Here is a 27,883-nt window from a genome sequence, read left to right on the forward strand (position 1 = left end):
TGGCCATTTAAATCACGTGGTGCGATTTCAGCCATGCTATTGGCTGTCAGCGCAGGAAGCGGCCATAGCTCGTCTGCTCTTCATGCGACACGCAGGTCGCTGTCACGCTTGCCCGCTAGTTTCCTCTCGGCGTGTTTTCAAGATTTCACGTATCTTCGTGCTCCTCGTTGCGATAGAAGCCGAGAAGAAACTGGATTTTCGGTGTCGAAAGTACTGGTCAAACCACGTGTTCGAGGGAAGTCGCCGGTAAAGTGAAACAGCGTGCAGTAGAGGCCTAACCTCAGCAGGGGCAATACTTTCGACGGCTCGGAGCCGGCCAGGCGCTGAAGTTTCATTGACAGCTTAGACGATTTCGTCAGTGCATCAGATAAAAAGATAATGATCTTCGAGAATGGAGATGGGAGGATTGAGGAGACGTAGTACGGCAAGTACCTTTATCGGTGAGATCGGTGCCGCAAACATACTGGCGAGCGGAGCAGCGTGTCGGGAGCACGGATGGTGCTAACTTTCCACTCGCGAGTTGGCCATGAAGCGAAAAGGTCTCGCGTCGTTTCTAGAGCTATGTTGCAGCAGTGTAGCATGTGCCACGTCCATTGTGTCGTAGTCGGGCTCATCGCGGTGTGCAGCTCCGGTGGACGACGCCCTTCAGCCAGCCCGAGGGAGAGTTCCGCCGTGAACGCCAATGCAGTGGTTGTGACGTGCGTTATTGGTGCTGGATACTAACAACTTGCCCGATTTTGTGTGGTTCTTGGTTTGCCGAAACAAGTGAACCACAAGGAGTTTAATGCCATAACAAAAAAAAGTGCACCTTGTGGCTGCAAAAGCAGTGGCTGACAGAAGCAAGATCTCAGCATCGCCAACTAGCCAAGAAGGCACGTCTTGAGAATGCTGCTTACAATGTCAGCAACATATGGTGCTGGTGAATTCTAAAACTGTGCACTGTATCATGATACCCTGGCCTGCATTGTGTGCAATTTTTATGCAGATAGTGCTGCTCCAACAGCAATAAACAGCTTTTGTATCTTTCAATCGCATTTTCTTATTTTCTTCTCTTTTCTTATTTTTTCTCAGATTCTTATTTTGAGCCGAACATGGATTTTGTGCACAATATTTTGACCTTATTTTAGTCCAGTCAACACCAAATCTGGCATGCATAATCTTTAGGATGTGTAGAATGTAAGTATCTAGGTTTAAATGCAGTCAAGGGCTTTTTTGGGGGCATGAAAATTTAAAAAGTTCTGTGGCTCTAACCACTAAAAACGAGGCACCAGATGTAAAATTCTCAAAACATTGCATGCCAAGGGAATGTTGCTATGTTGCTTATTTGTACTCAGTGGAGTGTTGGGGACAAGAACTAGTTGGCTTTGCCCTATCATGCTTGCTGCTGTGTACAGCAGTTGCACAAACATGCATTGTTTTTCACTTACCGTATTTACTCGAATCTAATGCGCCCTCGATTGTAACGCGCACCCGTTTTTCGTGACCCCCACCCCCGAAAAAAAAAAAAAAGCTCCGATTGTAACGCGCACCCGTTCTCCGCGAAAAAGAGTACCGCGCACCTAACGCTTTCATACAGCAATACAACTTTGTCTCGTTTGGAAAAGCAAAGATTTAATCTCGGTGCACTAAAAAACACACACACAAAAGGAAACGGCTTATCTTGCCAAGATTGTCACTATGCCGGCACAAGGTTCACTCGTCGTCGCTGTCAGACAACTCCTTGTCACTGCTGACGGCCCAAAGCATCTCATCCTCGGTGCCGTCCATGGCATTCGATATGCCACATTTTTTAAAGGCCTTGATGACCATGGCAGACGGTATCGTGCACCACGCATCTTTCGCCCATCCAGTGAACTCTTGCAGCGAGGCACGCTTCATTCTGTTGCTGGGAGTGAATTCATGGCAGCCACTCACAAGCCATTCGGTGTACAGCGCCCGAATCCTATCTTTCACTGGCTTGTTCAAGCAAACATCGAGCGGTTGGAGCTGCGATGTCATGCCACCTGGTATCACGACAAGGTCGGTGTTGCACGCAGCGAGCTTGTCCTTGATGCGTTGGTCGAGATGGCACTTGAAAGCGTCGAGCACAAGCATCGCACGCAGGCCCAAACTGCCGCCGGGTCTCTTGCGCCAGACGTTATCGATCCAGTCGGCGACCAAGTCCGTTGTCATCCAACCTTTTTCATTGGCGCGCACAATCACGCCACTCGGAAACACGATTCCTTTCGGGAGCGTCTTGCGCCTGAATATGAGATACGGGGGCAGCTTGTGTCCATCCGCGGTGCAACAAAGCATTGCGGTGATGCGTGTTTTTTCGTGGCCGGAAGACAACACGCGCACTTGCTTCGCCCCCTTCTTTTCAGCGGTTGTGGTGGCAGGCATGTCAAAGTACAGCGGTGTCTGATCGGCATTTCCAATCTGGCCGAGGTGGTAGCCGTACTTGCGGCGCAAACTTAGAACGAACCGCTGAAAACTGTGCAGCTTTTCTTCGTACTCTTCAGGCAACTTCTGGCATATCCCTGTCCGCCTTCGAAGAGAAAAGCCTTTTCTCTTCATAAAATTAGACAGCCAGCACCTGCTCGCTTTAAAGTCGCTCCGCGTTAGCCCTGTTTGTAGGGCTAGCTGCATCGCCCGGACTTTGAGCAGGTCCGTCGTCACTGACCGCTGCGCCGCTCGCTGCTCTAGAACATATTCTGCGAGCCGCTCTTCTATTTCGGTGAACCGGCCCTGCTTCGGTACACTGAAACCTTTTCATGTAGCCTTGCTGCCGAAAATCTTTTCCTTCTGCTTGCGCCAGTCCCGCACGCATGTTTCCGGAACTCCGAATGCGCGTGATGCGGCCCGATTTCCGTCCGTCTCTGCACACACGATGACTTTCCGTTTAAATGCGGCATCATGATGAACTCGTCGAATCTTCGGCACGTCCATACCGGTCGGTCAATCGCAGAAAACGGGTAGGCTAACCAAAGCACATGTACCAGAGCACACGAAGGACGCTACTGCAGCTAGGCATAGACAGCTAGACCAGCTAGTAGGCTCGAAGTGCATACCAGGCGGCCATTTTGAAATGCCGATGGCGATATGATATCGGAGATTTAGGGTCGTACTCGATTCTAGCGCGCACCCAATTTTTGGACACGATATATCGGAAAAAAGGTGCGCGTTAGATTCGAGTAAATACGGTATGCATGGCATTAGAATATGAAGGCATCAAGCTATTTTAAAACTAAAAACATGTTTGAAAAGCGGAGATCAATCTCTATAAGTGGTGCAATTTTCATTCACCTAGCATCAATATTTAAAAAAATATATTTTCGAGTAGCATCTCCCCTTAAGGATCAAGATGGTGCCATGTTCCATCTGTGTACAGTCGCCAACCGAAAACTTTGCAGCGCCTGCCTTGTAGAGCTAATGTACAGCTGAACCCCGTTAGACATGGATGTAACAGACAGTCATGTATAAGAGACACTATTCATCCAGATGGTTGGCTACCCTATGACTTTCATTAAACCTCTTTATTAATAGACATTGGATGTAGAAGACAATTGGCTATAGAGGACAAATTAGCCTTAAAGTTTGGTACTCAGTCTTGTTTGTAACCGACATTTTAACATTAGATGCGGCACCATCTATCACCAGGTTCAGTAACAGCTACAATGAAAACAACAAAACAGAGGCGCACCTGTGCCGTTATTATTAATTATAACTTCAGGGAATAAAGAGCAGCTCAATCAGCTATGAAATGACTAAAAGAAGCCCCTGCAGTGGGAATGCAACATAGAGAAGCTCTTCATAGAGAGCGCAATTTCAACTTCATATGCGAGCATCTGCACGAGCATATTGGGAGCGCGCGGCGGGCTCTCCAATGATTGGAGCTTCCTATCCTGAATTACCGTAGGTGGTGTGCCCACTAGTCTAAAGAATATAGCGAAAATTGTCGTTGCATTTCAGTAAGAGCGACAAATCTGTCTGGTAAATGCAAAGAAAGTGGTGCCGCTGACATTAACAAGTCATTGTGCCTAGAAAGCGAGACACAACCAAGCCAAGACCAGAACAAATTACATAAAAACAGAAGTTGTTTTGCTTTTGTGAGGACATATAAACTGCTCTGTTTGCTATTCAACCACTTTCAACTCCACTCAGAAATGCCTCGTTTACTCATTTGCTTTTCGTCTCAGTAGCAACTCCAGCCGCTGTTGCTCTTTGTCAAACATGCATAAATTTCTGAGGATATTTCTGCTGGTGATATTTGATAGTTTTGGCTGCTTCTAGCACCTTGGTGGTTAGCTGGTTACTTTTATGATTTCGTGGTGCTTTCTTGACTTGAATTCTTGTAGTGTTACCAGACACATAAATTAGTTGCGAATCACTTGTTGCGGTGCCACATCACATTGCGATCGCACTTTGCAATCACTGAAAACGCAGTTTGCCAACATCTACAGCTTTGGCACATCGGCCACCAGGCTCTTGGCCTGATTTTCAAGCTGGGAGAGGCTGCGTCAAACAGCATCAATTCAGCCATGAAGCAGACCAAGATTTACAACTATTTCAGCAGTAAATAAATGTAAGAAAGTTGCGAGGTGTGGGCAATGTGTGGGGATCCACCAAGCAACTGCAATATGTAAAGGAAGGCTATAATTAACGCTTTTTCGACATGGCGTACCTTTGTTCGTATTTTAGCCGTAGGATGCCTGCGCCGAAATAAGGGACCTCTCATATAAGAGACAAAAACTGCTACCCAGTGCATGTCCCTTACTAAAGGGTTCAACTGTATAAGCTTTTAAGTGAAGGATCTGATATTCTCCATGGGTTCACACATCATGCAGGTACGGTTGCTAGCTCATAGCATTCTCTGATATTGTCCAAAGCTAAACTTTGACGATGTCCGAAGTTATTGTGCCAAGTTATTTTAATAAATCCGTAATATCCGAAGATGCAGTAGCCAAGCATGTGGGAGGTGTATGGCTTCTTGGAGATGATGCAAGCTGAACAAAATCTAGTTGTTTTCAAAGCAAGGAGCTTGTACATGCGGAAAATACACCATTGTCAAACTATTCTACTGCAGCACCATCAAATCTTGCATATTCAAGGCAGGCAAAACTCCTTTAAATGTAGGGAAGACACCGTAGAGTGCATGCAGTATTATATCACTGATTCCTAGGTTGTTCTGTGGTTTGTAGTCACTAGGACTAATTACAAAGGCCATTACACGGCCGACATGTGGGCCGTGCGGCCCGCATGTCGCCATCTCTAGTCATGCTGTATGCGCCGCGAGAAGTGCGCGGAGGCGGGCAGATCGCACATCGCCAGCATCGCGATCGTTTTGCACGTCGCGAAAGGTTTGCATCAGCGTGCGGCCGTGAGTAGTACGCGGCGGCGGGTGCGCACGGGCCGCACATCGTAGACTTCGCGACCACTAGTCGCGCTGTACGCATCGCGAGCAGTCTGCGGCGCCGCACGGCTGTCATGGCGCTATCTCTTGTGCTGTACGCACCGTGAAAAGTCCGCAGGCACGCGTCCCGCGCATCGCCCATGTCGCGATCGCTTGTCGTGCTGTGTGCGCCGCGAGTGGTGAGCTGTGACCGCGCGACTGTAATAAACCTGCTCGACGTAAACAGATCTCCACGACTGCCTCTCCCATGCTTCTGCATACTTATTTTCGTTAGTTATCGAGGTGACAGCATTTTTTAAGGAGAAATCTTTCCAGTCTCATGGAATGAAATCCCGTGTGCGAGACTTGTGCGCGCGATTTGTGAGCAAGGTCTGTTATATGCTGCGAAATTCCACCATTTTTATGATACGAATTTTCTGATGATGCAGATTTTTTTGCGACCTCGTGAGATTCGTGTCACCGAGTGTTCCACTGTAGTAGGAATTAATTGTGCTGGGTAACTGTGGCAAGATCTCGCATGTTGAATGCGTTTTCTTTAGTGTACGCTGGGGTAACTGGGCTGCTGCAAGTTGCCTAGCTCATCAGACCCTTCCGCATCATAAGAGCTCTCATCAAAAGTTAAGCATGCTGTCATTTTATCTGTCTTTAGCACCTTACCATGCTTCCAAGGTCTGCAGTGATGACAGCAGGGTGTCTAGCAACCGGCAATTGTCAGGGAAATTTTATGCACTGGGAAAAATCAGTGAAATGTTGGGGAAGCCATCAAAAATTTCGCGAAGTCAGAGACAATCGCACGATATATTCTGCAGTGCATTTTTATTTTAAGGTGGCTCAGAGCAAGTATGTTAGCCATGCATATTTTTTTTTTGTGCTGTCTCGCTAGCACGCAACCGCCACGGCAGCCACGCCACAAGGCAAGGTGCGATATATTTGTCTAGCCCGGTTATAGCAAAGCCACTTATAGCGAAATAGCGGTTATAATGAAGTTCAATTTCACATTCCCATTTTTGCATTTTCAGTACAATTTGACTCGTTTTAACGAAGTAAATAAGCGCACATCAGCGGATATAACGAAGTGATCTTGTACCAAATGAAAAATAATATATCAATCGGGAGATTTTTACGCGACAAAATTTGGCTGACGGCCACATTCACAGCGTCGTCTGCTCTCTCACAAAGTGAAAGGTTGCTTCACTGCATCACTTCACTTGGCGTCTTCGTGATGCGGCGTCCCGTTGAGCTGGTTGCTCAAGGAAGGTAAAGAAAATAAAAGACAATTCTCAGTGACATCACGGAGCAGCGTTCAACCTTACCAATCGCGGTTCTTGAATTTCTCTCTGGGGCTTGCCTCTTCTCGGTTCTGAGCCCGAGAGAGGGCGAGTGAGGGAGAAAGTATCGCGGGAGTGAGAGAGAAGCGAGAGCGTTTCCTCCGCTTTCGTGGATGTTTGTATGCGCTTCTCTCGCTGGCGCCATTACGCCTTCCTGCCTCATTCCGCTTCTCATCTTTGATATGTCGTGACCCCTGACCTCGCCTGGGCAATTTTTAGACAACGGACCTACTCAGTTATCCCATTTCTCATACCCGACCCTTCAATTTCTCGGCAATGTCGAGTCTCGTGAGCGCCAGCATTTCTACGGGAAAGATGTCATTGAAGACGAAGCATGCCATTCTGGACGATGTGTGCCGAAATGTGAAGAAGAATGATATCGCACGGAAGTATGAATGTGCACAGTCCACACACACTGCAATAATCAAGAACAGCAGCAAGATCGACGCCGTTCTCGATGACTACGTTGGCAGCGGGGACTGAAAGAGGATCCAATGCGCCACGTATGCCAACGTAGAAGCTGCACTTTACAGGTGGTTCTTGGATGTCGGAGCAAAGAACCTCCCGCTCAGGGCATCTATCATGCTAGTTAAAGCTAAGGATTTGGGCTTCACTCTCGGTCATGATGACTTCCAGCCGGGAAATGAAACAGCAGCGCAGACTTGGCGCCTGCTGAGGATTAAGCTGTCGCGGTTGACAGCTGATGGTGCCGCCACAACAGCCTGCTTAGAGCAGCTATGGGAGTCTGCTAAAAAAGTTGGACCTTGTGCCTCTAGGTTTGTCCTATATGAATTTCATTTCGGCCGACAACGAACTTGTTGCCACGCGGGGCTTCATAATTGGCGAAGTTGCCGGGAACGTCATGGAAAGGACGGATAGTGCCTCCGAGAGTGACTGCGACAACACTGGTTGCAGCCCTCCTCAGCAGCCATCGCAGCAATTGACACACTACAGATGTATCTAAGGAGTTCAGAGCAGAACTTCGGTTCGCAGTTGGACGGTATGGAGGCCGCAGTCCTGAAGACCGCACTTGTAAAGCGTGTTCAGGGAACGCTGGACCTCTTCGTCCAGCAACGATAAAACAATTTACTCAAATTTGTCTCTTTTTTTCATAGCCCAGATACAACGAAATAGCGGATATAGCGAAGCAATTTCCAATATCCACCGACTTCGTTATAACTTTACTAGACTGTACTTTGACGCCAGTGTATGGCTGAGCTGCCACAATAGAACCAATACTATATAAGTGATGTGGGTACTCATTAACATATGCAGAAATGCTGCATGAGAGTAGTGCGCGATAAAAAGCAGTAATAACTGCGCCAGCAGCAGCCAGCGTGTAAGCGCTCGGCGAGCTGTGCTGCCAAGCGTGCGTGCATGTAGCCATATTGGATTGGATTGGCTCGGCTGTTTGCGGGGTGGGCGGCTCACGTGCTCTGAGGCTGGCATCAATGTGCTTTTAATTTTCAGTAAACTTTTGATGTTCTTAACAGCCATTAGCAGTAGACAGCATTTTCACTATTGTAAATTGCAAAATAATATGATTAATAAATAGCTTTTTGTTGTGAATTATTCATCATGCTCATTATCATCAGCAGCTAGGGAAAAGCTGGAAAAGTCAGGGATTTTGGAAATAGTGGTTTGCTAAACACCCTGGATAGTGTGAAACCAACGTTACTAGAACAAACTGTTTCACAGCTCCACCCGGAGAGCTGTCCCCGGTGGTAGTCACGTGAACTAACGGCACTTCAGTTGACTCTTGCTCCTTGCAGGGCGCGTTGTCTTCTACACGCGGTGCGGAAGCATGGAGCAGCCGCCATACACGTAGCTGTTACGTGCTGCCGTTGCACTCCACACGGCTGCAGTGCAGTTATGATTACATTATGACAGTTTTGGCTTCGAAGGCATGCATTACCTCAGTGAACGCGTTCGTGTGATGCGAACTTTATTGCCGTGAAACGAGTGCGACAGCATTGTCAACTTGCTCGCCAGAAACAGCATTCTAGTAATGTTCTGCTCTTTGGTTTCATTTCTTTTTATTACACGATATTGTGACGCGCAAGTCATTTCGTATTAAATTTTGATGTAGCCGTTCATTTTGCAGCGTTCAGCGTGCTGTTATGCAGTTTTTCGTTTCTTATTTAGCATTCGCCTTCTTTTCCAGTTTCAGTCCAATTTGTCACAGGGATTCAAGTCACCGACATGTGTGCCTCCAATCCTATGCCGTTCACTGTGAACGTAGAGTGTGCGCAAAGAAGGTGCTGCGCCTTCACCCTAAAATAAAAAACAGACAGACGTACGCTTTGCCAACTACGTGGCAGCCTCTAGATGCCAAAAATTGGTGAAATGAAGAGACTGCGTTAAAGGCGCTATCGCGTCCTCTCTTATGACGAAGCTTTCTGCTATATTTTTTTGTAGCATCAGGCCTCTTCATGCTGGCCTGCATGCTTTGCACCGAGGGCAACGAAGCCTATTGAAACGAATTGGAAGTCCGTCGTTTGTTCGTGTCACTGGTAGACTTCATCGAGATTAAAATGTGGGCACAAGCTGTGCACAAGAGATATAACTTACTTCGAAGTGAACAATTTCTGATCTGCATTTAGAAAAGGAACTGTATTCAAGTACTCTCGGCACAGTTCGTGTAGCAAGGCTCTTTATTTTCTTTCTGGCACATATTTCGAACGTAAAATGCATTATATACCGAAGTGAAAGCACCCTAATAATCATGCTGCCCCGTGTGTTTCGAAGAGAACATGCAAGATTCCAAGAGCCTATCAGTGTACATAGTGCAAATCAGACAGCTGAGCTGCAAAAACGGATTTTGATTTGTATTATTTTGAGTTCGTCGCAATACCAGCAATTCGAAAGGAATTTGAGTATTTTTGCAACAAAGAAATATACGAGCCATAAGGACGAGGAATTTTGCTTGTTGAGAAGACTTTTGTCATTGAGTGGTTAATATAGTCCCGGCAATGATATGTTAAGTTCTCATATCATGTGAACTGAGAGTTGATTACAGCTCTCCTGAGGAAGCGAAATTGTGCACGGGGCTTTCACCTCAGAGCTAATACGAAGAGAGGAGACATCATAAGAACTGCTGGCAGAGAAATTCGATGAGCAAGATGTTCAGAAAATTAAAACTTCTTCAAAATAAGAGCATGTGGCATAGAAAAGGGAGTTCGGAGGGATGGGAGTGTGGATAACCGCTTCTTCACGGTTCTTCAAACCGTTTCTTGTTGTTAAAAGATAAGCATCTAAAAAGCTCTGAAGAGGATCTAGATCAGCATCTACAAGCTAGGCTTTCCAGACTTGCAATGGAAGCTCTGGCCTGGACGGAGGTATGATATGTCGAACGGCTTCATATCTGCATTTTTGTGAGGCGGGCAAGCACAAAAGGTTATAAGCTTCTGAATGAGCTCAAGAAATGCTACCAGTCAAGCATATGAGCTCCTTAATGCATGCATTGAAGCGAATTGGCTGCAAATATGGTTTTTGCTGTTGAAGCAATACAAAATCACATGCTAAAAAAGAAAAGATGGTCAGGGGAAGTTAGGAACGCTAACGCTCATTTCTCATTAGACACACACACACACAAAAAGGATTATGCTACCCACTCAAATATTTCCCAAAATAAATATAATGTTCTCCTCTTAATTGCTTGTAGCCTTGCAATGTTTGTCTATGTTGATGAAGTCAAGTTCTGGTTGTTTGCTGCATTTCATTAGCATTCGACATTAAGTGTTGTTGACAATAATGCATTTTTGCTTATTTTTTCTTGTTGCACTAATAAATAATTTAGGTTCATGCAATTCAATTCTAGCGCCCTTTCCGGCACCGTAGATACCTTGAATATTGTTTTAAAACTGCAGTCTAGTGCTAGTTTGAAATACATTAACTTCCCTTACAGGCAATAAAATTATGTCGTTTTCCTTTCCTCTCTCTCTCTCTCTCTGTGTGTGTGTGTGTGATGGAGGAGGGGAATCTATCAAGGGCGCAACTTGATTACACGCATTATAAGTTTTTTTAAGACTTATGCACTTGTTCAGTCATTTCCTTTCGCAGTGCACACGCCCATTCTCACTGATTCCTCTTTTAGTAAACTCATTAAATAACTCTTCACATTTGACATTGTTTTGAACGACAAAGGATTTTTATTTTTTACATCGCTATATACGGGAGTGCGAGAGTGCCGATCTGGAGCTATATTCCACACCATACCTCGAAAAAGTGCTTCTGATTTAGGTGACGATGGAGGCTGTTTATTCATAATCTGTGTTCTCTCGTTTGACGCGAGTAGCCAGACTTCATGCACTGCATAAACAGGCTGCCAAGGCTAGCAGATTTCTGCCTGTAATGGAGTCAATCTACGCAGTGCAGCAGTAAACGTGAAATCCACTGTGTTACCTTCTAAGGATAGAGTGCTTCTATGTACTGAAAATTTGACTAATTTGTTTGCATGACAGGATCTATGCCCTCAAAGAACATACAGTCGAACCCGGATATATTGAACCTGGATATATTGAATTTTGGTTATATCGAACTCACAGAATATCCCCTTGAAAATCCCATGTAAAAGTATAGGAAAGCCACGTCATATATCGAACTCAATTTCACCGATCGTTCGATATATTGAACTCCGCACCACACACTGGAAAGTGTGCCTTCCCCAAAGACGATCGCATCACCCTCGGCCGTTTGCCGCGTGACGTTTTCAAGCCACGCGCGGAAGGAATGAAAGGGGCAGTTCGGCTAGGGCAGCACCGCGCCCATTTCCCAAAGGCGCGCGCATCTGCGGTTATCGCTTCCCGCGCGCCAACACGTGATGTTTGCAAGCCATGTGCGTGAATGAACCAGAGAGAACTGGTGGGAACGAGAGGAGGAAAACGCGATGGAGCGAAGCGCAAGGGTATGCCCATTCTTTTGCCGAGCTATCTCTCTCCTTCCTCTTTCCCAGCTTTCGTTCGCAGTAGCACGCGCTACGCATGCGCCAAGCCAGCTCGGGCCGTTTTCAGACGTTTCTCCAGCGTGTGTTGCGAACCCTCTGTGCGCGGCGGCTAACGTGGCTATGGCGCCTGCGGAAGTTAAGAAGCGGCATTTTTTTTTTTTTTTTTTGCCAGAGTCGTTAGTTCTTATCGTTGTGCTGTACGCGCGGCGTAGCGTAAAGATGTGGCGTTATGAAGCGGCATTGTTGTTTTTGTTTTTTTTTTTCTGCGGGAGTCGTTTATCCTTGCATGTATGATTTAACGGAAGCACGCGGTCAGCTGCGATCATGACACCGACTTTTAGCATTTTTCGCTTCAAACAGCATTTGCAGCTACTTTATCGCGCTTTCCAATGATTTTGTGGCAGTAGACTACGCCCACCCCAAGCGCGGCGTGATAAATTGAACCAGGCTTGTGCAATCAAGCAATCACGGGCAGTCTGCCAAGTTTGCTCCCCGCCGCAGCAGGAGCTATCAAAAGATGAACACGGCGCGATGTTATCGCTGCGCAGCATCTTGGCACGCTGCCAAGAAATGAGCTGTGGATGAGACGACCGAAACAGAGTGCGACGTGCAAACGATAACGCTGGCGATTTCTGCCGCGGCGCCACAGAAACCTTGTTTTGAGCTGCCGCGGTGGCTGGCTGGTACGGCAGAGGGACGCAGTTCCAACAAGTTGGAAATTTTTTGCTCTGTCGCTGCCGCTCGTCGATGAGATCGCTTAATCGCTTGCATGTGAGCGAGCTGGCCTTAACGCTTTTTTTTCTTCTTCCAAATTCTTCGGAGTAAAAGTGGAGGGTGGATTCATTATGTGAGTGAGTTGATTACGCGACAAATACAGTATCATTTTTTCGCATCGTAAGTGCTGTCCCAAGCCAATTTCTGTATATCGAACTATTTCGCGATCCCCTTCGAGTTCGATATATCCGGGTTCGACTGTACTACAAAACACAGGCCAGAGAGTAACGCAAGAAACAATGCTTGTGAGCAAGCCGACCGTGCTGTCACGCTTGTTTCATAGCATTAACAAGTGAATTTCGCATAACACAAACGCGTTCTCCAAGGTAATGCATCGCTTCGAAGCCAAAGCTGTCGTAATGTAGTTATAGTTATACTGAAGCCATGTACAGTGCAACGGCAGCACGCAAAAGCTGCGTGTTCGCTGGCCGCTCCATGCTTTCGCGCCGCGTGTAGCAGACGACGCGCCCGGCAAGGAGCAAGAGTTGACTGCAGCGTCGCTAGTTCTCGCGACCACCACTTGAGACACACTTCTCCGCTGAGCGGTATGGGGAGCTGTGAAACTGTGTTTGTTCTAATAACGTTGTGGGAAACGGGCATTTGCTAAGAAAGGCTCCCATTTAAGGCTGCCCATTTAAGAAAAAACGTGAATTCTCGATTACAAAAATGGGTCTGTAACCCAAGTGGCAATTATATATACGAAAGTTGTGCATGTTCACATGAACGCGTGCGCGTATTGTACATCTTTTAGTTGGCTAGGCTTTGCAGTGGAGGTGGCAGCATGCAGACCTACGCATATTGCATGATGCCATGTCACATGTCATACACTTGCGCAACATTAGCCAAACTAGCTGCTCTGCACCGCAGCTTGGTTGCCCACACTCCGGAAAGGATGCACGGCGGTTGTGGACACTGTGACAGGCTCGCGTCACACGCACTAGTAACAGCAATCGCTGTATGCCTCCCGAAATAATGGCTTCCCTGCACACTGTCACGAAGCTTTCAACAATGGGCTGAATTGCGGAGCAGCTTTCTTGCGAATGCGGAGAAGGCAAGGAACCTTCATTCCTGTTTATCCATGTGCATTGCACATAGCCAGATCTTATTGCCTCTGGTGTATGAAGAGATGCTTATGTGCAGAGTGCACCAGAGAAAAAAATTCGGGTCGCAAGACTGTGGCTAGACAGCTGGGCACTTTAGGAGGGCTCATGATGGGAGGAAAGCAGCCGAGAAAGGGACATCGGTCGGGTTGAAAAAGAAAATTCAGAGAAGTATTTTTATGTGGTGTGGCAGGAATTTTGCCCTCTCTTATTGATTACATACTGCAGGCCGTGAGACCCAAGCAGGAGCTTACTTAAGCTTACTTTGTCCATAGTGCAGTTTCTTTCCATTGCAGTGCCATTTTGTTCGCAATGTTCATGCTGCATAATTGGATGCACCAAGCTTTCATTTCAGCATGCCTTCCCTGGCTCTCATTTTTTTTCTTACTTCTTACTTTTGGGCTGCAGATCTGAGAGTGGTTCGAGTCCACTGGCATCTTCATCTCACGTTCGCCGGAGTCCCTGCAGTCCGTCAAGTGCGGCTACACTGTCGGAGGGATCATTTCCCTCTAGCCGACGAAGCTCGGGTATGTGACTGCTTCATTCAGTGTCGTTGCCATTCAGCGTTGACTGCATGTGTAAATACAGTCAAACCTCAATATAACGAACACCCGTGTAACGAATTATTGAATACAGTGAACGACCGATTTTTCGGACCCTCTGGGGAACGCAAAAACGTCCGAAAAATCAGGCAGTTTGAAAAAACGAATGCATGAAAAAGACGTACCATTTTACGAATATTTCTGGGATCAAAACAGTGAAGGACAAGGTATTAGGCTTCCGAAACAACAAAGCATGAAAAAGTGTCGTTCAAAAGGACTGCTGAATGACCCATGCCTTTTTGTTGGCTTCATACAACACTGACAGCGATGCCCCTTTAAAGCACCGCGGGTTCTTCGACTTCCCGATTACAAACAAGGCAAGCTTCTCGCTGCCAGACATGTTGCTGCCGACGAGAACGGTCAGCCGCCCTTTACTGTGCTTGCCACCGTAGCATGGGTCACCAGCAAAAGCAAGCATTCTTTCTGGCAACATCTTATAAAATAAGCCAGTTTCGCCGCAGTTGAAAACATTGTCAGCAGAGAACTGCTGCAACAAAGACTGCAGTTTTCCGTTGCAGTACTGCTCAATAACTGCCTTGTCGACGGCGCCGCTCTCACCGCACACCTTGAATTTGAGGTCATTCCGATGTTTAAAATTTCTCAGCCACCCATCACTGAACTTAAAATCGTCAATGCCCTTTTCTTTCAAGACACTGCCCGAGACCGGCAACCATTTTGCAGTCATTGAATCAAGCCACACGATGAGGGCTTCCTTAAGCTTTGGGTGAACACCTTGGCTTGCATTCATCTTTTTTTTTTTTTGGCACCAAATGGTTTTTTGGCCGCTTCCAGGCTCTTGCCCTTGTTCTCGAGGAAATCCGAGACTGTTTGCTTTGAAATGCCGAACTCCTTACCCACGTCAGCCTGCGATCAACCGCTCATTACTTGTTTAATAATGGCAGCTTTCTTCACCATCGTTAACACACGGTACTGTTTTCCACGCTTCGATGCCATCAACGAGGACAGCGTGGGGGCCATCGCAGGCAAGCAAAATCCTCTTGTTATGAAGTGTCGAAGCACCTAGGCCTAGCGTCGCAGAGCACACTTGACACAATACGTTGCACGTAGTAAAACCATGCACCAGCGTAACGAAGAAACACCATTTGGTCTGCGATGAGTCTGCGCAATGATAAAACGAAACGGTCGCGGTGTCGACTGCGCTTCGGAAGACTCCAGAAGAGGCGATGGCGATGGCGATATGGTCGTACCCTTTTGAACGGGCGATCACCCAGTGGGATCTGACCAGAAAAAAAAAAAGACACACACACACACAAAAAAAAAAAAGGAAAAATGAGAGTACAGATGTTAGTTCACTCCACGTCTTTACGCCGCTCTGGCCGCACTGCTCCTCGTGTCCACCAGAACTCCAGGCGTCTCTTCGTACATTCCACGACTGCACCAAGGGATAACACTCCGCTCCCCTCTTCATGTGACGCCGCGGCCCCGTCGGCGCTTCCCTCTGCCGTGTCAGCCGTGTCGCCTGCGAAGCCAAGGGCGACCGGCAGCGACGCCGTGCGAGGGGCGGGAGAAATCGCAACACATCCAAGTATCACGTGCTCCACAGTTTCCTCCTCCGCTCCGGAGAGGGCGCAGTCGGCTACGCACTTGCTAGTGAACCTAGATCGCCACAGCCGCGTCCTCAAGGCTCCACACCTGGCTTCAGCCAGTAGCCCGCTCCCCACGGAGTTGTCATACCATGGTTCAGGACTAATCCCTGTCTTCTGCGCGCTGTACAATGCCAGGGATGACTTCTCCTTTGCCCTGCGCATCCACTCAGCTGTCTCAGCTTCCTTCACCTTCAGCTTGAGCTTCTTCCCCTGGCTCACCGCCGGTACATCCGAGAGGCATACTGTTGGCAGATGGTACCGTCTCTGCAGCCTCGCTAGCCGCCTTGTCCACTTCGTTGCTATTCCAGCATACACCAGGTGGATTAGCGTCTGATGTGCCAGGTTACTTGCCGGGAGGCGCATCAGTCGGTCCTCATATTTTGCTTTGGCCGCCGCCTCTCTTGCTGAGAAAGAGGATCATCCGACCTCGCCCTGGATTCCCTCCACCGCTATGTGTTTGGGCACCCCTAAAGCCACCCGGCCGACTGCCCTCTGCTGTCGCTCAAGAAACTCCCGGGTGCCGGCGGAGATGCACAGAACTGCATTTGAGTATGTTAGCGCTGGCACCGCCACCATTTTCCATAGGGCTCTGGTCACCTCATAGCGGTTGAACGCCCAGAGCGACCGACGGCCCAACATACCCCTACAGCGTGCCGTTTTCCCCCGCATTTCCCTCTCGTGTTGCCCGAGGTAGTTTGCCCCTGCCGACAACCGGACGCCGAGGTATTTGGCGGAATCCACCCTCTCTATCTGATTTCCCTGAAGTTCCCACCTGTGCCCGCTCAGCTTGTCCTTTTCGCCCCATGCCATCACTACACACTTTGCTGGGCTGAACTTCAGTCGACGCTCGCTCATTCCCGCAGCACAAATGTCCAGCAGTCTCTGTAGCTCTTCTGGTGTCCCTGCGAGGACCGCAAAATCATCGGCATATACCAGCGCTGGTATACGTCGCTCGACCTTCACCCCAGCATCCAGATGCTCAAACCGACATCCGTGCCCAGACACCTCCAGCTGCTCCGTGACCCCTGCGACGTACAACATGAACAGCAGTGGTGACAGTGGACATCCCTGTCGTAGCCCCTTCGGGCTCTCCAATAAGCTAGTCCTCTGACCTGCCCACTCCACGCACGCTCTGACATCGGCGTACAGCTCTTGCAGTAGCTCGATGCTGGACTCCTCAAGGCCAAAACCCCGCAGGATGCTCCACAGTACGGCTCGGTCCACATTATCATAAGCCTTAGCGATGTCCAGGAACGCCACGAAGAGTGGGTTTCCCGTTTGCTGTGCTATTTCTATGCACTGTGTGAGGACAAATAAATTGTCCTCAATGCGCCGTCCCGCCCGGAAACCATTTTGGAGCTCCCCAAGAGCCCCATTTCTCTCTGCCCACGCTTGCAAACGGGCCTTCGCCACCTGTGCGGCCACTCTGTACAGTACCGGGGTGCTAGTATAGTGCCTAGAATATATTGGCTAGTGTGCCGACCGAGGCCTCCCGGGTGGCACCGCGAGCGATGAATGCCGGCGGCCGCCGCCAGGAGCGCTGCAAACTGGGTGGGTACCAGCCGCGCTGTTTGCTGCCTACCGCGCTCTCACATCTTCAGCAAGAGGTCTGCTTGCACTGCATTTCAGCTCTCATTAAGTCGCAACAGACCTCAGCTATAACTGAAGCCGCTGACTACAAGTTTCAGGGTGGGTGTTTTGTCTTGGACTGGAAGTGGCGCACGTATTTAACGCTTCTTGCTTGCGAAGGCTTCTGCGAAGTTTGAGCATCTTGGTCCCGGACATCCCGTGCTCACAAAGGGAAACCCAGAATTTTTATTGTAACAACAATTAAAGGATAGGCATTTATTGATATAAAATATATTTGTAATCTCTGGAACAAAGAAAAATGCTTCTTTTTTATTGACATATGGTTCTTTCTGCGCACTGTACACTTGCTGACAAGTAAACACGTATGCGCAGTTTTATTTATATATTGTGTATGCGAACAACACAGGAAACAAAGTCACGCAACACTCCTCTTATGTATATGTAATAACAAACACAGGCACATGTGGCAGAAATGCATGAACAGCAGAGCACAAACGAGGAACCTTTACTTACAGCGGCTAAGGTACATCGCGGCCTGTGATTGCACACAAGGTTTTGCCGAAGTCACCATATCTTTTGAATGAAGAAGCTGACGAAGTTTTTTTTCTTTCTCAGATACACAATATGCACGAGACGCGGCCGGTTCGATCATCGCGAGGAAGCTCGTTGGTAATGCCGCGCTTACGGTGAAACATGCGCCTAATATATAACTGCATCCATATGACATATGTGTAGCGCAAAAGGACAATCGAGGGACACAGAAAAGGTACACAACACAGGTGCTGTCTGTAGCGCCTGAATGTGTACACTCTTTGTGCTACACACTGTCATGGAGCACCGCGTTACCGGCTCGCCCAAGTTTCCATCCTTGTTTCTCGCCAACAAAAACAGTTGCCGTTTACCTTCCGTCATTTCTGTCGATGCTTCGTTCCCATTGTACAGAATGCGTACTTACGTAGCATTAGATAGCGCAGTAATACGTACACTCCTTGTTCTAGCGGTAGCCCCGTTTGCCAAAAAAGCAAGTCTTCTCTGTGCACCACCGCTTTCTCTTTGGCATTTTTCTCTGCCGTATAGTGAGAGGCACTGGGGAAACAACAATCGGGAACCGTGCTTCACCACTGGCGACACAGTAAAAGAGAAGGGATACAGGCGAGCACAGAACGCGCGCACAAAACGCGAAAAAAAAAAACCGATGCAATCGTCGCCGAGCAGGTAGAAGTGCGGAACGACTCGCATGAGCAAACACCTACACCGTAAATAAACTGCTGCACCTTCGTGAAAGCAAAAGACGCGCAGAAGCAGGTTTAACACGCACGCACAACACCAACAGATTGCCGTATTCTGAAGAGAGAAAACTGCGTCGTCTGCTCAGGTGGTACCCTCCCGACAAGCAGCGCCCTCTGCCGCTAACGATTGGCTTTCATTGCAAACAGCGCCATCCTCGCCCATAGGGAAGCGCGGGCGCTCGTCACACTAGCCAGTATATTCTAGGCACTATAGTGCTAGTAAACATAGCCAGCGTGGCCAGACCAAATCGGTGTGTGACGGCTAGGTACGGCTAGTACGGCTAGTTGTTCAAAGCTGTGACATGGTTAGCAGACTGGGAGATAGCCAAAATGGCTGCTTTGTATGACGCAATTGCGGTTTCAGACCTTCCGTCGCGTCAAAAAGTCAGAAAAATTGGATGGCGAGGGATTCGAGCGTCTGAAATTTCAGATGTCCTTATACATTGATTCTATGGGGCTCGTGGCGGTGCCGCGAAGACATCTGGAATATCGGGCATGTCCAAAAATTTGGACGTCCGAAAATTCGGTTGTTGACTGTATATCGAACGGTTCCGAAGTATTTTGGTCAAATACGTGTATTTTTAACTTCCCATAGCGAACGCTGTTCGGCATAAAACGGATATAAAGAACTTCGAGACGCCAAGCACTACCTCGCTTTAATAGCAGGAGGCAGGCTTCGTTGCACTACAAGTGTGTTGTGCGGCGTAGCAAACGTTCAGGACTACCTCGCAGCCGCTGACAGCGCCACAGATGCCACGTCAGCATTGAGAGTTGACAGCCAAAGAAATCGTTCGCATCTCACTATCGCTGACAGCGCCACTTCAGCAGCAGTGGCAGCGGCGTGATCGAATGTTGCTTTTGCTTTTTTGCGCTTTTGTGTTTTAGTGTTAGCAGCGGCGTCGCGGCGTGGCCATCGTAGCATTCGGTGGAGGTTGCGTCGGTGGTCGTGTTGAGTGTGGTGCGCGGGTGTAGTGTGCGTAGTGCTGTGATGCTGGTGAACGTGAAAAAAAGAGCAGCACTGCACGTTAAAGACCAAGCTCAAGATAAAATCAATGCCTTCAAGGCAGTTTACAAGAAGAGACTGATTGACACTCTTCTCGTGAAGCTTCGTAGGAAGCAGGACTTGAAGATTGACTTGCTTTGAGCATTAAAGTGGCATGGGACAGCGTGAAAGGCGAAACGATTGCCAACTGCTTTCGGCATTCAGGTTTTGTTCCAGCAGAGGCCCAGCATCAAATGGCAGTAGGGACGAGCTCAATGAGGCCTGTAATAATTTTTCGCGTCTTGTTGGTGCCATGCCCGTAACAATGACTGTAGAAGAATTCATAGGCGGCGACGAAATCGCAGCGACCATGGCTGTACTGACGGACATCTAAATCGCTGCGGAAGTTTTTGAACATCCCGCAGATGATGAGAATGTTCCTACTTCACAAGAAGCGCTTGCTGCATTGGATTTACGGCGCCGCCAGTACAGTGCTATTGAGGGCAGTGGGTTTGCCCTTGTTGAGTGTTTGCAAACTGTGAAACAGGCCGCGATACGGAACACGATCAACACAAAAAAGCAGGCCGCGATAACGCAGTTCTTTGCACGTAAATAAATGGACGTGACCCAAATGAGCACCCTCTGAGTTGCTGTGCCTTCTCTGATTGAATTTTGCTGCTCTTGCATGAATTTTCTACGAAATTTTATATTACGAGTTATGGATATAACGAACTATTTTCCAATTTTTTAACTGTTCGTTATAATGAGGTTTCACTGTAGTGATGTTTTTGGTGTTTATTTCAGCACTGTTTTTTTACGGCATTACTTCATGTGAAAGCTCAATAATTCGAATCTTTAAAACACTGTTCAAAAATTATGGCATGACTTTGACAGGACTGCTTGTCTTATGGCACATTTTTTGGCGAGAGATTGGGCTATAGTTTCCATTTTTGAGATGAGAATATCATGAAGGTGACTATTTTTTATATTTTCATTAATGCCTTATTGCTTGTACGTAGCGTTTAAGTAGAACCACTTAGGTATAGTTAAGTCCTCCACAGCAGTGTAGAATGTAGAGTGCTTACATTTGATGAGAGGGGGGGGGGGGGGGGGGGGGGGGCAACACGTAGCAGTGCCAGTCAGCTCCTAAAAGCGATGGCGTGTGCGGACTGTTGGTTTGCCAATACCTGTGCCACTGTGGACGCATCAAAGGGGGGCAGAGAGCAGTGTAGGCCAGTGGGCGAATAATTTAGCTGAGTATTTAGTTGATCAGCTCATACCTCGTCCCAGTGCCACGTTGGGAGCCCAAATGATCCAGGCATACGTGATGTGTGCCAGCAATACATGACGTGTGCCAGCACGACTGCATTGAATAAATATTACAGCAAAGACTACCGTGGGTGTTTGATGGGACTGTGACACGGCGCATCATATTGCGAATGACGGAAAGGCGAGGTAATGCTGACTTCCGGTGAAATCCAGCCCGTGCTGGCGGTACACAGACTGGCAGATGGCACGCAGTGACGCAGGATGTTGGCGGACGAGGTGTGCGCTGGACGTGTTATCTTCTCTCACTAGGAAACAACAGCATTTCTCGCAATCATAAGCAAGAGTAACATCGGTCAGCTGCTCGATTCAAGACGGCATTGCAATGAAGTGCATTTTCAAGTCATCCAACAGATAATGAAAGTTTGGTGGCAGTGTTTCGGTTGACGTGAGGGCGTCACATAACCGTCACAGCTCTTCTAACCGCCTTTGTGACTGCTAATTTTCACTACGCTCCGATATTACTTGCTATCTCTGGCTAATATTGCTGGTAAGCCGGCACGTCTGTCTTTACAGCTGGTGCATGCCAACCAGAACGTTACCGTGCGATGCAGTAAGCTTCTGTCGATGGACGGGCAGATACTTGACACCGGCACACTTGTCTACGGCTCTGAAGCTGTGAACTATCGGTCTAAGGGAAAATGTTTTTTAAAGCAGGTACTGTTTTAACACTTAGCTTCCTTCGCACAGTTCGAGTGCTGTGGACACGCTTGTTCAAACCTGCACTGTATTAAAATCTATTTTAAAGCGAAAGCTTTTAATGCCTCATCGTTGTCAACAGAAGGTTGTCAGCAGAGGTGTCACGCTTTCGAGAGCGAAAGTTAAAAATAAATTAATAAACCTTGTCTCCACCGGGAATCGAACCTCCGTCCCTTGGATCCCCAGCCCAGCGCTTTACCAAATGCGCCATGCTTCGGATCGTGTAACGCTCTTCATTATTCCCCTTGTCTACCGTGAGGATGATAGCGGTATTCCACGAGTGGCTGAATACCGCGATGCAATAGCAGCAACCCATGGTGCAACTTTCTTCAAGATGGTGGCAGTGACCAATACGAGGGGGATAGTGGTCCATAATTCGGCCCCTGAAGGACTAACTTTCGAGCTTGGTCATTACAGAAATTATCCAAGTTGCCAGCTTTAACTCGCTAATTTAGGCAATCAAAATCAATTGGCACTCGGATTTTGTGACAGTATCTATGGCATCATAGTTCAGTCTGTTGTGTCGTCATATATTCTTCGAAGCTCAGTTTCTCTTGTGGTTTCTTTTCCTTTTTTTCTTTTTTTTTTCTTTTTTTTTGCAATTTTAAAGTACTTGTATAAGAAGCTGTTGTCAATTCAGAAAGTAAAAAAAATTCTCCAAGTTTTTTGATCCCCAAGTTTTCCTTCAGTTATGTGAGTTGTGGATGATGTGTGTGTGTTGCAGAGACCCACCTGGCCTCTCCTTCATTCTCATCACAGCGGCCGAAGGCCAAGGAGCGAGGGGCTACCAGGGTGAGTGCTTCTACTCTGTGTCTCCTGAACCATGGCAGGAAAAACCGCTATCGGGTGTTGAGCGCAGGCGCAAGGTTAACACCCTTGATGGTCATCCTGAAGACACTGTTCGAGGATGAAAGTAGAAGTCTCGTTGCTTTTATCTTTATACAAGAAGGAAGCTGCTACTTATGAAGATGACTCCCTAGGCTAGTAGACAATAGGCAGTGTCTTTCAGAATTGCAATAAAACCTTGGTGACTTTGGTCTCAAATAAGGTCTGCGTTATTTGGAGGTAGAGTTATGGAAGGGCCCAAGAATCTGCTAAAAACTGTTTGCAGCTTAGTTAAACTTGGATGTAACAAACCTCTACGTAATCGACGCCTCAATATTATTGGAAGTTTCTCAGTATGACCCGCTTTGAAGCATGTTGGTGAACACTATGCTGACAAAAGTGTTGTGACGGTGGAGCTTGAAGTAACAAACTTGTTATGCCAGCTTTCCATTAGCTAGAGCATGCATGAAATTCGGACAGGCTATATGAGAGTTTCATGCAGCTGTGATGCGGACTGCGAGAGAAGAACGCAGTTGACACGGTGCTCCGTGCTTTATAAAGTCTCCATCTCTGCGTGGCAAATGCAGTAGTCTGTGCAACTTTTGTTTCTTTGGCGCCAAGTGGCATTGCTTCAGTTTATGCTGAGAGGCAGCAAGAAGTAGCATGTGTCTGTCGCTGCCAGCAATTGCTGCCTAGTTTTGTTGTCAACAGTACGCATTGATTTATTCAGGACTTCAGGGCTGTATGAGCGCAAATTGTAAATTGTGGCATAATGAGGAACAGGCAGCAATAAAAGAAAACTACAGTCGAGCGCACTTATAACAGCCCTACTTAAGACGAACGCTCACTTGTCACGAACAAGCCCGGTGCGACCGTCAAAATATACATTAGGGCTATGGTGCTCTGTCTCGGCTACAACGAGCATTTGTGAGACTAGCCATTCGGCTACAGCGAACGCCTTTGGTGCCGCGAACCACTTTCCACATGCTGAGATTCATCGATCCTGTGCTCTGCAAGCCGCGACAATCAGCATTCCCGATTCCCCCGCGGCATTTCACCCGAGGCATGAGAGGCGGAACAGGTGCTGGTGCGTTATTTGTTTCCTAGTGATGTCAAGCCTATATTCAAGATGGCGGACTTGCCAGCATCTATTTCGACAGTGAAGCGTAAAGCATGAAATAACTTTTAATATTGAAAGATCTTTCTCAATTCGCGAAGAATCAAGAACTGGTTGAAAAGTATGGTTTGTCAGAGTCGAGAATATTGTGAGCCCTACTAGGATCTTCTTTCATTTGTACATACCATGATCTTCTTCTTCCTCTTGTACATACCATCATCATCGCCTTGGTTTTGACAAAACATACGACCGCGTGAAAAGACGATTCTTTTGGCCCGGCCTGTCTACCACCGTAGCTAAATACGTTGCTTCCTGCCACCTGTGCCAACGTCGCAAGCGGCCGACTTCTTCGTCCGCTGGCCTCCTACAGCCCCTTCCCTGTCCCGCCACACCATTCGACATAGTCGGCATCGACTTATTTGGTCCCTTACCTCTCTCCAATGTGGGTAACCATTGGATTATAACAGCTGTCGACCACCTTAGACCACCTTACACGCTATGCTGAGACTGCCCCTGTACCGACTGGTTCCGCTGAAGAGGTACCGTATTCACTCTAATCTAAGAGGACTTTTTTCTTCACAAATATGGTGCACGGTTTGGGGGAGTCGTCTTAGATTCGCGGCCGTCTGAAAACCGGGTTGAAAATAGAAGATCGGTCAAAAAAAAAAAAAACGGCCGTGGCTTCATAGAGAAAGAAATTGCGGCCTCCCGAAACCCACTCAAGGCCGCCCGCGTCCCCTAGCCACCATGCCCCTAGACGCCCCTAGTCTAGGGCCCGACTGGGTAGCCTCCGCTGTTCTGTCGTTCTCTTTTACGTTTCTTCTGCTCGCGTGCTCCCTCCGCTCCGAGCGTGAAGAAAGGAGAGGGAACGAAGAGGCGAGGAAAGAAGCGGAGTGGCTCCCTGTGATTGGTCCGAAATGATGTCACTCGCCGCGAAATCAGTGCTAGCGCCACTAGCGCGTCAGTCATCTTTCTCTATCCGGGAAGCTGCGTCTCTCCGTGCCGCGTCCTTGTTTGCGCCTTCTTTGTTTGCGGATGTAAGCGGTGTTGTTTGCGCACGCTTCGTGATGAGTGAAACGGCACAGTTCAAGCGGAAAGTTATTGCTGTTGCAAACGAGACTGGCAACAACCTGGAAGCAGCCAGGCGCTTCGCCGTTTCTGAGGTGAACATGCGCAGGTGGCTGCGAAACGCCAGCAGTTTGGCAGCGTGTTCAAGTTCGCGGAAAGCCTTTATGGGACCACAACGCGGGCGCCATGCAGAGCTCGAGGAAGACTTGGCTCGGTATGTGAATGATCTCCGGAACAGATGTGTCGCCGTCACCGTCGAGATGATACAGATGAAAGCCAGGGAACTGGCCCGTGAGCATGGGATTAGTCGCACAATTTTCAAAGCTAGCAAAGGCTGGGTGAAGCGTTTTATGAACCGCGCGGGATTCTCGCTCCGCCGCCAAACTTCAGTCTGTCAAAGGCTTCCGGAAGACTTCGAAGAGAAGTTAGTTTCATTTCAGCGGTACGTCATCGGGCTGCGACGCCAACACGGCTACAGCCTGGGGCAAATAGGCAACGCAGATCAAACACCGATGCATTTTGACATGCCGGTCAACTACACTGTTAAAAAAACTGGCTCTAAAGACGTGAAAATTCGGACGACGGGAAATGAAAAGCAACGAGTGACTGTAATGTTAGCTTGTACTGCGGACGGTAGAAGGCTTCCCCCCTACATTATCTTCAATCGGAAGACATTGGCAAAAAAGGAAGACTTTCCTGCTGGTGTCATCATCCGCTGCAATGAAAAGGGGTGGATGACCGCGGAGATGTTCAACGACTGGCTCCGCACCGTTTGGTTCCGTCGTCCAGGAGCGCTGCTGAGGCCACGTTCGATGCTGGTTCTGGACGCGTTCAAGGGGCACACCACTGACGCTAGCAAGGCTTTAATGGCAGACAACCGGTGCGACCTCGTCGTTATCCCAGGAGGGATGACCTCGCAGCTGCAACCTTTAGATGTCTGTCTGAACAAGCCTCTGAAGGACAACGTTCGTAAATATTACTGTGAGTGGATGGAGCAAGGAGGACCCGCACTTACGCCTACCGGAAGGTTAAAGCGAGCATCGTTGTCCCAGCTCGCGCGGTGGATCCTGGACGCTTGGCGCGCTATTCCGGGTGAAATGGTCTTCCGCGCATTCAAGAAATGTGGAATTTCCAACAACCTCAATGGCACAGAAGATGACATGTTGTGGGATGATAGTGACAAAGAGGCCAGCAGCAGCAGTGACAGTGAGTGATGGTCGGTGCACTCGTTTGTTGCAATAAAGGAGAAAAAAAATTGTTTTTTCTTATTCATTGTTGTTAATTGATGGGGGTCGTCTTACGTTCGTGGCCGTCTTAGATTCGCATGAATACGGTAGCTAATTTCTTTTTGCGGTCAATTGTATTGCGTCATGGCACTCCTTGGGTGCTTCTAAGTGACCGCGGGACGGCCTTCTTATCGACAGTCTTATCCGAAGTTCTTCGTGCGTCATCCACCCTCCATAAGACAACCTCAAGCTACCATCCCCAGACTAACGGTCTGACTGAGCGATTTCATCGCACACTATCAGATATGATATCCATGTACATCACACCGGATCATCGAAATGGGGATACTGTTCTACCATTCGCCTATAATACTGCAGTACAGCGTACTACCGGTTACTCCCCATTTTTGCTCGTTTTCGGCCATCCTCCCACTACAGTCCTCGACACTTCCTTTTTCTCTACGCCCGACTACTCCTCATCATTACCAGCCCAGTTCTTATCCCGTGTGGCCAGATACCGTCATCTTGCCCGCCTAAATACAGAAGCGTGCCAGCAATACCGCAAGAGTCGCTACGATTCGAAGCATCGCGTGGTCTCTTTTCGTCCTGGTGACAAAGTACTGCTCTATACACCACTGCGCACCCCTGGCCTTAGTGATAAGCTTCAGCGCCGCTATCTTGGTCCCTACAAGATCATCAACCAAACTTCCCCAGTAAACTACCAAATCACACCTGTTGATCCCCCAGCCAACCGACGCCACCGTGGAACTGAAATTGTTCACGTATCTCGCTTAAAGCTGTTTGTGCGCCGCGGTACATCGGTTGGGTAGGAGCGGCCAGGCTGGCCGCTTCCGAACCCCCGGGCAGATTGTGTGAGCCCTCCTTGGATCTTCTTTCATTTGTACATACCATGATCTTCCTCTTGTACATACCATCATCATCGTCCCGCGGCGCCGGCTCCGGCGTGCGCTTGGGTTTTCGCCAGCAGATTAAACGCTGACACGGCATACTTGCCTTGCCTTCATGACCTTGCCGTCTGGACCTGGCCTTCTTTCACAATATCCACAATACTGAAAGAGAAAAATAAAATCTACAAGTGTGCCGCCACGGACTCCGCGATGAGGACGCGCCTACGGATGGCCACATATGCAAACGTTGAAGACGCACTCCTTAAGTGGTTTCTTGACGCTCAAGCACGCAATGTGTCTATGAGCGGGCCGCTGATGTTGTCCAAAACAAAAGACCTTGCATTCCTCCTGGACTTCCCAGATTTTTCCCCTGGAAACGGCTGGCTCCATCGCTTCAACCTCCGCCACGGGATAATCTTCAAGTGCATCAATGGTGAATTGGCAGTAGTAAACGATGAAGACGTCAGTATGTGGCTGTCAACAAACTTGGCCCATGTATCAAGATATGCTGAAAGGGGCGTCCCTATTCTACCAAATGCTGCCTGGCAAAATGCACGCTATGAAGGGCGACAAATGTGCTGGCGGTAAGCACAGCAAAGTGCGGATAACTGTACTGTTGTGCACGAACATGGACGGAAGCAATCGGTGCTTGCCATTTGTCATCGGCAAGTTAAAAGGGCCACGTTGCTTCCGCACTTTTTACCTGTGTGGTATAAGAAAACTCAGTCATGGGTGACGCTTGAGTTGCCACTGAATGGCTCACCGATTTTGGCAGCAGCATGGTAAAGAAAGGGCACAAAGTGCAACGGGTACTGATTGCAGTTGATCATCCTGCTGCCAGTCAGATCTCGCTGTACTCTGCGGTGGAAATGGTCAAAGCAGCGTAGATGGAAGTGACACCCCGATTCCATTCAGAATTGTTTTCACAAGGCCGGCTTCGCCGACTCAACTGAAGCGGGCATTGAAGACATTGAACAAAGCCAGCTTGATGGCGACTTGTGGTGACGTGTTGTTGCCGCTGACCTGGCCGGTGGCGATATCGATGGGCATGATTTTGTTGATGGGGACAATGCTGCTGAAGTCGCGGAGTCTTTTCTCGATGAGA

At 48.3% G+C, this 27,883-nt stretch overlaps 1 protein-coding gene across 3 annotated transcripts in view; it reads left to right on the forward strand.

The window, feature by feature from the left end:
- Positions 1–27,883, forward strand: part of LOC146194405 (DIS3-like exonuclease 2) — a 157,986-nt gene that overhangs the window by 12,420 nt on the left and 117,683 nt on the right. For all 3 annotated transcript variants that reach the window (XM_084597395.1, XM_084597396.1, XM_084597397.1), the window contains exons 4-5: positions 13,948–14,066; positions 22,359–22,426. In XM_084597395.1, coding sequence (XP_084453521.1) covers positions 13,948–14,066; positions 22,359–22,426 — 187 coding nt within the window. The remainder of the gene's footprint in view (positions 1–13,947; positions 14,067–22,358; positions 22,427–27,883) is intronic.

The sequence above is a fragment of the Amblyomma maculatum genome, chromosome 3 (genome assembly GCF_055883805.1).
Source record: "Amblyomma maculatum isolate TAMU_Amacu chromosome 3, ASM5588380v1, whole genome shotgun sequence".
Lineage (NCBI taxonomy): Eukaryota > Metazoa > Arthropoda > Arachnida > Ixodida > Ixodidae > Amblyomma > Amblyomma maculatum.